Genomic DNA, 12,500 nt, shown 5'->3' with positions numbered 1-12,500 from the left:
AATTTTTTTGCATTACCCTTCGCGGGGGTCGAGGGCGATGGCCCGGGGATGCTCCACCTCTCCAGCCAGCAGGGTGGTCCTCATGGTGCCGTCCAGCTTGGCCACCTCGATCTGGTCCAGATTGCTCTCCACCCAGTAGATGTTCCCCGCGATCCAGTCCACCGCAAGGCCCTCGGGAGTGGCCAGACCATACTGGATGACCACATCGAAATTGAGCAGAGCTGCAGGGGATGATGAAATGAGACAGAGGAGAGTCATAGAAAGAGAGAGATAGTGGCAGAGGAAGAGAGAGAGAGAGAGAGAGAGAGAGAGAGGCAGACAGTAGGACAGACAGAGAGAAAAAGACAGAGACAGCAAGAGAGACAGAGAGATGGAGGAAGGCAGAGAGAGAGAGAAGCAGAGAGAGAAAGATTTCTTACCAAGAGATAAATGCAATGCTGCAATGTGCTGAGCAAGATAAAATGCTGACATATGCTCGCTACCTGAGGGCTCTCACATAAGTGTTTGAAATGTTGACAGTTCAATTAGACACGTTGCCTGTAGGCTGCAATGCCATGGCCATGTGGAGGGAGACATTAGAGTGGCCAGACTGTCTAATTTCCCTTCTCAGCCCAATATCAGGGCTGACGTTCATTCAATTTACCTTCTGGGCAGGGAAATTCAATCCACAGAGTTGAGTATTGTTTCCTATGGGGACTCGGCTAACTGAATGAATGAATTTCGGGTTTATTTCCCCAAACTGAAACACTATGAGGCGGCGCTCATATTCACGGCGCTGCTCCAGCGGGTCTACCTGTCTGTCTGCTCATCTCAATAGCACCCGACTGAATTTTACACACACGCACACACACACACACACACACACACACACACACACACACACACACACACACACACACACACAAACACACTCATGCACACACACACACACCTTTCCCGGGTGGCTATTCACTCTTCGCAGGATGCTGACAACTGACAGCTAGCCATGATTTTTTTATTATCATTACTATTTTCCTTTTCTCTGTGCAAATCAGATATCTGGTCCTTCATCGGTCAAAACATTGCGGCGAAGAAGCCGTGACATGAATCATCCTGCCACCAGGGTTTTCTTTTTGAAAGTTACGATAAAATCAATGGGAGCATCTGCGGCAGCAAGGAACCACTAAATCCAATGTGTCCTTCTGGTCCACAGCTGCAGTGCTGTGATAGAGAAGGAGACGTGTGGATTAAAGTAGGCCGACATGTCTGCAATGACTCCCTCCTCACCCCCCGTCCCCTTCCCCGTCTGTCCTATTTATGATATGTTTGGACATGCCGAGAGAGATGGGTGCAGCAGAGGAGGACAACCACTATTTTTCTATCTTTCAATCTTTCAACCTGGGAATGGGCAAACAACACACTGGCTATTATGTTAGCTGGTGGGCACACACAAACAAACACATTCCCCTCTCTCTCACACACACACACACACACAGTCACAGCCACACACACACACACACACACATTCCCCCCTCTCTCTCACACACACACAGAGACACACACAGACACACACACAGTCATTAGATTCTCTTTCAGTGATGATAGACTAGAGCCTGCTCTACAGATTTGATTTGATTGATTGTTTTATCCTTTTGAAAGCGGGCCTGTAGTTTAGACTGATTGCCTTTGCCTTGCTGTGAGATCTCCACGCTCTCTGTGATTGATTGCTTTTGCCTGGCTGCTGGTAGGTACGGCAGATGCTTCTGTGCTCTGCCAGCCACCCTGCTGGGGAGTTGCAAACAAAACAAGGTAACCAGATTTCACCGCACACTGTGATGAAACATTTGGATAGAAAACAGCAGGTGATTTCCGGAGATCTTTTGTGTAAAAATATTATATTTTTGGCCCTCTTGAAATGCTTGTGGGTGGAGAGTTTGTTTTCCTATCCTAACGGCTCATTCGATTCATCCTGCAGGAGACACTGCAGCTCTCCACTGGTGGTCTTTTAGTTCCCTGCTGGAAGCCTCTGGCTTTGGTACGGACGTTAAGATGGCTGTGAATGAGATGGGCCTATCCCACATTCCCAGGGGGCTGGGTCCCACAAGCTCAGCACTCACAGATTTCATCATTGGTAAGGAGATACAATGATATGGTAAGATGTGAAATCTCTTCAAACCAGCAAATCTGAAACCCCTGATCCAAAACGAATGGGTGTATGAAAAATTCACTCTTCATATTTTAGTCAGACGTGAACACTCCGCAGCAAAGTTCAAAGATCCTTTATTTCCCAGCTTGCAAGTGGGGCTCTGCTCTTTGAATCGAGTGAGGCTCCGAACCTTAATTACACACACATTTTAAAGTCTCAACCAAGGACAATTATGTAACTTGTTTTTAAACAGAAAAGTATTAATAAACTGGATGTAATGTCGGTTGGTCTGTGCATGTCTTTTGTGATGGGAAGGAAGTGAATCCCTGCTTCATTGTCTTGTCTTTTTGAAACAGGCACAGGCATCGCACTTGCAAAGATATCGCTCCCACAGGATGTTCAATACACATAGCAGAATCATAAAAACAGGAACCTAAAAGATAGATCTAGTGTGATGGAGATAATTTCCAAACACTGTTAATGACTTAAGAATATAATAATCAAGTGCCTTGTATTATTAATTACCTTATATGAATCATGTACTTATGTAAGCAGGAACATGGCTTTTCTGTGTTTCTGCGTGTGTGTAACTTAGAATATTAGGTGCCACTTAGTCTGCGCATGTACAAGAGCATGTTTAGACCAGAAGTGATAAGAAGGTTCGAACTGTGCTTCTTCCGACCTTGCAAAACTTCCATCCTTGCCTCGGACATCGGAAATCCACCACGTGGTTATCTCGCTGAATGCTCAACTTCTGTCTATATAAACCTTGTGCGATGTGTTTATCATTGCTTCACTTTCAGCCTTGTGCTGGGAGTGAGCCCGATTGCAATTGTTGTCTGTCTAATAAATATACTTATATGCAGCTCCGGAGTCCTGAGGTAACTAGGGTGAATTTTCACCTATCATAGTGGAATGTTTTGTGCAATGCAACCCGATTCTCCATGACGGTGAACAGGGGGTAGAACCAAACTGCTCTTGAGGGTTTACAAGGTTCCAAACTTTGGACCTAAAATCAGGCAACTAGATAGCCAATGGGAAGAGAGAGTGGGAATCAACTACAGGTCACTTACCTGCCAATCAAAAAGTAACACCTGCAATTTCCTGACTATTAACCGCCGTTTATATGTTGATTTTGTAATATTTCTGCAGCCCTGCGGTTAATATTCGGATGTGGTCTATATTTGGAAATGCATTTTTCTTCACCTAGGAAAGAACCGCACAGTAACTCCTCCAGGTAAGGCCACATGATTGAGTCTCTCTCTCTCTCTCTCTCTCTCTCTCTCTCTCTCTCTCTCTCTCTCTCTCTCTCTCTCTCTCTCTCTCTCTCTCTCTCTCTCTCTCTCTCTCTCTCTCTCTCTCTCTCTCTCTCTCTCTCTCACATATGAATCCCATTTGTATATCAGGCAAAAACAACATGGGATAAATAACACATTTTCATTCACGCACAGTCTTCCATAACTATGAAGTAACAGGTGTTGTGTTTTCCCAGAGACTGTATTGTGATTGTTTGCGATGACTTGCTTTAAAACAAGCCATTCTATACATTCTAGAACAAGCCATTCTACACATTCTAGAACAAGCCATTCTATACATTTGGTTTTCCCGGACTGTTTAAGCCTGGAACAATAGCTGTGATAGAGACTTGCATTAAAGGGGATTATGACATTTCTGAATCACAGAGAACAATGGCAGCAAGTCAGCTGTTATTTAGTCATATAATCTGTATTCATGTACTTCAAAAATACCGCAGATGAGCGTCCTTGATTGGGGAAGTTAGGTAGCTTATTGCACACAATAAATTACTCAACTCATTTTGAATGCAGTGTGCTGTATGCCGATAATTATAATTTATGCTGATTTTCTGGGTTGAGGGTCTGCTAATGTTGAGCAATCACACTTTGCATTTCTTGCTGCATTGCATCTCTAGCCTACTTTTTACTCTCTTGTCTTTTTACTCTCTTGATCTTGACCTTGATCTTTACCTCTAAGGAAAACTCACCCAGATGACTGAGAACTGGTTTGCTGTCTTGTAGGGGCCACTCACCTCCGCTCTCGGACAGTTTGCCGCGGTAGATCTTGTCCTCCACCACGTCGGTCCAGTAGAGGGTGCTCTCGTTGAGGTGGAAGTCCAGGGCGATGGTGTTCCTCAGGCCCGGGACCAGCACGCTGAACTCGCCCTTGTGCAGGTCGATCCGGCGGATCTCGTGACGGTTGGAGAAGATGATGAAGGGCTTGAAAGGATCTGAGTGGGGGGGGGGGGAGAGAGAGGTCATCATCATCATCCTCATCATCATCATTGATGACCACTACCATCAGGATTCATTTTCATTTAGGTGGGCCAAGATGGCTACAACTTGCATATAGTAGCTACCTGCTATAACAATAACAGAGACAGAAGAAAAGCCTTGGCTCATCATCATCACCATTAGCAATACCATCTGGTTCTGTGTTTTTGTTCTAACTCGTAGAATGGCTGACTTGAGACAGGGTCTACCCTGATTGGCCCCTATTATCCATGTCCATCATTGGCTCCCTCACTGGAATGAGGAGCATGTGCGTCACCACCAATATCAGCACTTCTGCAATCACCATTATTGTCATCACCATCATTTATGAGTCATTCCATGAGGGTCATCATTTCTGACACCATTATGGTCATCACCATAATTTAGGACCAATACCATCAGGGTCATCATTACTGACACCATTATGATCATCACCATCATTTAGGACCAATACCATCAGGGTCATCATTACTGACACCATTATGATTATCACCATCATTTAGGACCAATACCATCAGGGTCATCATTACTGACACCATTATGATTATCACCATAACTTAGGACCAATACCATCAGGGTCATCATTACTGACACCATTATTGTCATCACCATCATTTAGGACCAATACCATCAGGGTCATAAATCTCAACAATATTGTTTCCATCAGCACCGTCATGGTCATCATCCTCACCATTCCCACCGTTCATCATCTTCACGACTGTTACTATAACGACCACTGTCATCACCATAATCATTATCGGCATTTTCACCACCACTCTGGTCTGAACCATCATTTATGAGTCATACCATCAGGGTCATCATTACTGACACCATTATTGTCATCACCATAATTTATTATCAATACCATCAGGGTCATAAATCTCAACAATATTGTTTCCATCAGCACCGTCATGGTCATCATCCTCACCATTCCCACCGTTCATCATCTTCACGACTGTTACTATAACAACCACTGTCATCACCATCACTATAATCATTATCGGCATTTTCACCACCACTCTGGTCTGACTGTGTCTTATTAGTCGGGCTTTGAGCAGAGACCAAACCAGCCCCATCTCCTCCCTGACCCACATACACTCCCACCGCTGTAGGGCAGAACGAATCCTTCATCAGTGCCGTGTTCCTTCTCCGAGAGGCCCCCGTGAATAAACCCAGCCCCCGGGGGAGCGCCCCGACATCTGCTGCTGCAGCTCTGTCCCCGCAACCCCAGCTTCCTCTCAATCGAGGTCAGACACACACTTCATCAGAAATCACCTCTGGGATGACCGCGAAAACCAGCCAAGACTTGCCTTGCCCCCTTCTCATTTCTAAAATTAAAACATGTCTGTGCTTACACACACACACACAGACGTCACACAGCTCAGAAAGGCCTGTGGCAGTTTTCCAGCGGACGTGATTAATTGCAGCCGACATCATTTTTAAACACGATAATTTCACAAAACATGTCTGCTTGGAGCCAGACCCATTTGCCCCCCTTGTGGTGGGTGGGAACGCACTGAAATATGAAGGGACTCCTCCTTCACGTAGAGCCGGTAATAAAGTCAAACAAGGCAAATTTGTTCACCTCTTAATGAAATAGGATAATGGGCAGGTTGAAGTTAGTGTTTTTAAATCCTGAGCTAATGAGGATTTACACAGGCTGTCCTGGGCTGTCTTATCTCTAGCGAGCAGGCAAGCTGAAAAAGGCGAGACGTGGAGACATGTTGCGCAGGCGGGCGCTGTGGGAAGAACGGCGCGTGTGTGTGTGTGTGTGTGTGTGTGTGTGTGTGTGTGTGTGTGTGTGTGTGTGTGTGTGGTGAGATGGGTTGATGTGCTCACAGTATGGTAGACGCTCATCCTAAGACGGTCTGATGGCTTTTCTTTTCAACTTCTCTGGCAATAGTTCGTCGCCTCCTTCCTCATTTAAAGCTCTTTCTAGAAAATGCCACCGCTGTCATGCTGGTCCTGTCTCTCACTCTCTCACTGACTCATTCACTGTCTGTTAGTGTCTTTGTCTTGCCCCCTCTCTCCCTAGAAATCCAGTTTGCTCTCTGTCTGTCTCTTTCTCTCTCTCTCTCTGTGTATAGTGTATGTTGTGGTCTCCTTTCATCGGCAGCCTTCTCTATTTCCTCTTCCTCTCCTCTTCCACACACCATGCTGTCCATCATGTCATCACTCCATTCTGCCAGTTGGGTTTACGTGACCAATGACAAAAAAGAAAAAAAGAAAAAAAGCCACACGACTTCCTGCCAAAAACCAAATCCCCTGTACTTCCTGGTCCTCTCGCATGGCAAGCCCACTCACAAACCACACCAAACCCAACCTAACCATTTCCTGCCAAGAGTCCGCTCCCCCGCTCCTTTCACCCCTATTCTCTCCTCTCCTCTCCTCTCCTCTCCTCCCTTCTCCTCTTCTCTCCCACTCTCATTCCTGATCGAAAACCACCATTTCCTCCACAAAAAAAGATGGGCGAGAGGGAAAACAGATTTGTTGAGGGTCTGTTGGAATTTGGAATGCGATGGTTTGGATTCAGTGTTCGTCATGGTTGTCACCTCTAATCCCAAACCCAGAGACCACTTCTCTGATCCCCATCCCTCCCCGTCATCAATCTCTCCTCTCTCCTCTTTTTCTCTCTCCATCTCCTGCTTGTGTGATTGTCATTGTGAAATTATGAAATTGTGAAATTGGAGAGAGCTTTGGTGAGAGCACAGTTGTCTGGGAAAGTCCTGTGCTGTCCACTGTCTCCGATTGGGAGTGTCTGTTTCATCTCCTCTTTTTGTTGTTTTCTGGAAAATTCCATCTCTTTCCAAGCCTACCCACTCCTCTATGTCTCCCCTATTCTTTCTCACTCTCTCCACCATGGAAAAAGTCTTCAGTTGCATCTCTCCCTCCCTCAACTGAATTGAACCCGGTGACACACAAACTGCCCTGGTAGTGAGACCCATTGCTTTCTCTCCCTTTACTATCGATCCCCCCCTCGCTCCCCCAATCACAGCTGAACCCCCATTTTCATTCACCCTCCGTTTTCATCCCCCTTTTTCATGTCCCTCAACTTCTCCTTCCTCAGGCTTCTTACTTCACTTTTTCTTCACCTTCCCAAATGAATGTGAACCCCTATTAATGCATCGCTCTTCCAATTTTCTCTCACTCTCTCTTCCCCTCTCTCTGTCTCCCTCATTCTCTCTACCTCTCCCATTCTTTTACTTTCTATCCTTCTCCCACACTTACTTTCTATCCTCTCCCACACTCTTCTTATCTCTCTCCCTGATTCTCTCTCTCCTACTCTTCATCTCTTCCACGCTCTCTCTCTCTCTCTCTCTCTCTCTCTCTCTCTCTCTCTCACCAGCTTTTGCAGCTCTCCTTGTCTGGCTCCTGGATCCATCTCTTTCTCTCTTCCTCTCTCACTCTCTGTCAATCTCTCTCTCTCTCTCCCTCTCTCTCTCACTCTCTGTCAATCTCTCTCTCTCACTCTCCCTCTCTCTCTCACTCTCTGTCAATCTCTCTCTCTCACTCTCCCTCTCTCTCTCACTCTGTCAATCTCTCTCTCTCTCTCTCTCTGTCTCTGTCTCTCTCTCCCACACTCTCTCTCACCTGTGCTCTTGCAGCTCTCCTTGTCCTGCTCCAGGACCCAGCCCTCGTAGCAGGAGCACTTGGCGCTGAACTTGTCCTGCTCGCAGCGCTGGCTGCACTTGAGGTGCTTGGCGCAGAAGCCCTGGATCTGGCACGTCTTGTTGTCGCCGCCCAGCTCCATGCCCAGCGGGCACGAGCACAGGATGCCTTCGCCGGGCGCCACCGTGCAGTTGTGGCTGCAGCCGCCGTTAAACAACTGGCACAGGTCTAAAGAAGGGTGAGAAAAGAAAAAAAAAGAGGAAGAGGAGAGGAACAGAGAGAGTAATAGAATTGAGCAAGAGAGAGAGAGAGAGAGAGAGAGAGAGAAGAAAAGATGGAAGAAGAGGAGGCAGTGATGGATAAAGGGAAGCAGATACATTAGTAAAACACAATTAGATTTAATCACATCATATCTTTTCCCATATCCTGCATCAGGCCATACAAAACCAACCCTTGGATTGGGTTATGTTTTACGTTTAGGTATTTACCATACAGTTTCATAATCATATCGTTTTTTTTTTTTTGTATTCTATGAGGGGGATATCAAATCTCAGAAAAGTGATGTTCTCCTCCGCGTACCACAGAGTTTCTCATCTGAGCCGTCAGGGCAGTCCGCGTTGCCGTCGCACATGCTCTCCTTGGGCAGGCAGATACTGGAGTCGTTGGCACACACGCGGTGGGACATCTTACACATGAGCGACTCGCAGTTGTCCTCGTCCGAGTTGTCCTCACAGTCACTGTCCCCGTCACACACCCAGGCCTTACTGATGCAGCGTGCTGGAAAAGGGTCGAAGGTCAAAGGGAACAGAATTAAGACAAGCCAACCTGCCTCATCAAATTACATAAACTATGGTGGTTAACTGTAAAAAAAAACTTCCAACTACATAACTGTAGATGACTGTGTGTACTAGCATGAGAACGATATGTAGCAAAACGTTCGGACCGACAACTTTCCTACCCTTTACTACACACACCTCACCTCTCAAAAACTACAATCTCCCCTCTCCTGCCATACGTACCGGAGTCTCTGCAGCCGAACTTGACGGCAGGGTCGCACATGTGTGTGACGCCATCGCAGTTCTTCTCGTCGCTCAGGTCCATGCAGTCGGTGTCCCCGTCGCAGCGCCAGCGCATGGGGATGCACAGGCCATCCATGCGGCACTGGTACTCATCGGTGTGACAACCGCCAGGAGGACGAGTGGCTGCAGGGAGAGAGAGAATGGAGAGATACATTTAGGAGTGAGTAAAGGAGGCAGAGAGAGAGAATGGAGAGACACATGTAAGGAGTGAGTAAAGGAGGTCGAGAGAGAAAGTAAGGAACACAGTGGCCAAAAAATGTGAAAGCATTCGGCTAGAGGTTGGATTAAGAGACAAAGAGTCTGGAAACAACAGACTAGTGTCTTCATCCTCAAACTCATTACAGCACATGGCCAAAGGGGGAAAGAGAGAGAGATGGAGATAGAGAGAAAGAAACTGAACGTTTTCAACGCATGTTTGTTCAATTGGAACCAGGTGTGGTTATCATTACGTTATCATCTTCTAGACCAGGGGTTTTCAACTGGTTTTGTCCCAGGGACCACCATTCTGACTAGAAAGTAATTTGCGGCCCACTGATGTACCTGCACGCGCGTGCGTGTTTCTAACCGCCGCCACGCCCCCTCCCCCGCACAGATATTCTGCCTATAACACTTAAATATGTGAAATTATCAGGGTACATCGCCAGCCGCCACCACGCCCCCTCCCCCTGCACAGATATTCTGCCTATAACACTTAAATATGTGCAGTTATCAGGGTAGATCACTAACCACCGTCGCCACGCCCCCTCCCCCGCGCACATATTCGGCCACTCGGTCAGTGTAATTTCTTCGATATTTTTCATGATATTCAAGTGTAATCTTGAAATGTGTTGAAATATCAAAGCGAATTTATAAAAATAAATAAAAAATCAATGGTGAACTGATCAACATAGGCTCATGTCGCGGACCCCCTGCAATGCCGTCGCGGACCACCAGGGGGCCACGGATCCCCGGTTGAAAACCCCTGTCCTAGATGTTCATGGTCCGTCTGTGGAATTAATGATTCATCTAAACCTCTTAAAGGAGTCTATACACCTTTCCTAATCATAATCAGTCTTTACACAGTGGGTTGAGGATGTTGGTGCAACCATCACCTCTGTCAGTGCAATCAGCCAGAGGGTTAATTAGCACTTCTGAGTGTAAAAATACAGACGAGGCTTTATGTTGATTGGATGATTCAGAACAGTCTCGTGTGATCGTGGAGGGAGTGTTAAGGTCCTCACCCTGATTGGTGCAGTTGGCATGGGTCTCGTCGCTGTAGTCGCCGCAATCATTGTCGCCATCGCAGGTCCAGTAGTCAGGGATGCAGCGGCCACTGTTGCACTTGAACTGCGAGCTTGAGCAGGAGTGGCTACAGCCCGCCTCGTCACTGTTGTCCCCGCAGTCGTTATCTGCAAAGACGCACACACAGTCAGCGACTCAGCTGCAATGTGTGTTTGTGTGTGTGTGTGGTCAACACACACAGTGCACACAGTCACGCACACTCACATGCACACAATACACACACACACACACACACACACACACACACACACACACACACACACACATTCCCCCTCTCACTCACAAGCACAAACAAACATACAAACACAATGCTCACCCACACACTCTTACACATAAACACATATAATCAAATACACACACACACACACACACACACACACACACACACACACACACACACAGACAGACACAGACACACACATACCCTCTCACTCACAAGCACAAACAAACATACAAACGCAATGCTCAGCCACACACTCTTACACGTAAAAACATATGCTCAAATACACACACTCTCTCTCACACACACACACACACACACACACACACACACACACACACACACACACACACACACACAGCCTCCCACACACTTTTATGCCTCTGATTTTACGAACTGGCAACAGCCCAACAGGCCACTCCAGTCCATCTTCATGTCAGATTTCTACTGCGCTCCACACATTTCTGATACTCACGCAGCATAAACAAACACTCATTTCACCCACTCACACACACACATGGCATCTACACAAACAAACAGCAATGGATAAACAAAGCCTTATGGCACATAAAACAGACAATGATGGTAAAGAATGAATACAGAAAAAAGTAAATCACAGAAACTGCATAGATCAGACCATGCACCATGGGGGGGGGAGGGATTGGCTGCATCACAGTCATTCGTTGTGAGAGCGTTCACTCATATATACAACTATATCTTTTAGTGAAGAGAGGAAGGCTGGACTTACTCAAATGCCTGCTTTTTAACAGTTCTTATGATTGCGTTTTGCCCATAATTGGCTCGCAATTCTAAGATACTTTGCACATAAGAACAGAATCGTCACAGAATTCTAAAAGGCTGCATATTCAAATAATGAATTAGATAAAGGATAAATAAATACATTCACTATGTCTATGCATCTGTTCAAGTCCAGCACTTGGCAGAGAGCCAATCATCTCTTTCTCAGTTGCCTATGCCACGCCTACTCTCTCAAACAGCCAATGGCATCCCTGTGCTTGGGTTTTCCTGGCGGACATGGTTCATATATGGTGCATGTCGATCTATGCACTAACCGGTTGGATTCGGACAATTCAACTCATCAGAGCCGTCCCCACAATCCTTTTCTGCAACACAGAACCAATCGGAAGACAGAGGGAGGACACAGGAAACATGACATTACAAACCAGACCACGGAACACAATGAACCAATGACAATGAGGTTGCCAGCACAATGACACATGCCTACATACACACATACAAACATACATATACACACATGTACACAAAACAACACAAAGTACACAAAACAACAATGGAATAACGAGAGAGGGAGACACAGGGATGAATAGAGGGACGGGAGGCTGGGGAAGAAAGAATGGAGAGGAGGAGGAGGAGGAGGAGGAGGAGGAGGAAGAGGATGAGAGAACGCTCACCATTATCACAGCGCCAGTTGATGTTGATGCAGCGACCGTTGTCACAGGTGAACTGAGTGAGGGGGAAGCAGGTAGGGTAGGCTGCAAAAATATTCAGCATTGTTAGTGAAGAGCACACACACACACACACACATTAATCCAAATGCACACACACACTCACACCTCCATAGGTAACCTGGCTCACGCTACGAATTTATCTCATGCAGGAATGTCCTTGTTTTTCTAGGGTTAAGTATTGCACACATTACATGTGAGATACAACACCTGACCACAGTGCAGTGTGCACAACTGCAGATTGCATACAAAATTATACAGGTGTCAATACAAGGGCAATTGTATGAACGGACTGGTCAGTGTCCATACATAAAGACCCTGGGCATATGTTTGGACTGTAAGATTCTAAAGGTGTGTGTGGAAAGAGATTCTGGCACTGATCTGGCCCTGATCTGGTTGTGATGTTTGGAG

General features: G+C 46.4%; 1 protein-coding gene across 1 annotated transcript in view; it reads right to left on the bottom strand.

Annotated features, from left to right (window-relative positions):
- lrp1aa (low density lipoprotein receptor-related protein 1Aa) overlaps window positions 1–12,500 on the bottom strand; it is a 149,331-nt gene that overhangs the window by 56,356 nt on the left and 80,475 nt on the right. Inside the window, exons 19-25 of the mRNA XM_031567561.2 lie at window positions 12,036–12,116; window positions 10,322–10,489; window positions 9,042–9,224; window positions 8,602–8,799; window positions 8,005–8,250; window positions 4,173–4,370; window positions 17–221 (exon numbers count right to left, since the gene is read on the bottom strand). Of these exons, the coding sequence (XP_031423421.1) occupies window positions 17–221; window positions 4,173–4,370; window positions 8,005–8,250; window positions 8,602–8,799; window positions 9,042–9,224; window positions 10,322–10,489; window positions 12,036–12,116 (1,279 nt within the window). The remainder of the gene's footprint in view (window positions 1–16; window positions 222–4,172; window positions 4,371–8,004; window positions 8,251–8,601; window positions 8,800–9,041; window positions 9,225–10,321; window positions 10,490–12,035; window positions 12,117–12,500) is intronic.

This window comes from Clupea harengus, chromosome 5 (genome assembly GCF_900700415.2).
Source record: "Clupea harengus chromosome 5, Ch_v2.0.2, whole genome shotgun sequence".
NCBI lineage: Eukaryota > Metazoa > Chordata > Actinopteri > Clupeiformes > Clupeidae > Clupea > Clupea harengus.
Note: the sequence above shows the minus strand (reverse complement) of the source record. Positions and strands in the feature narration are given on the sequence as shown.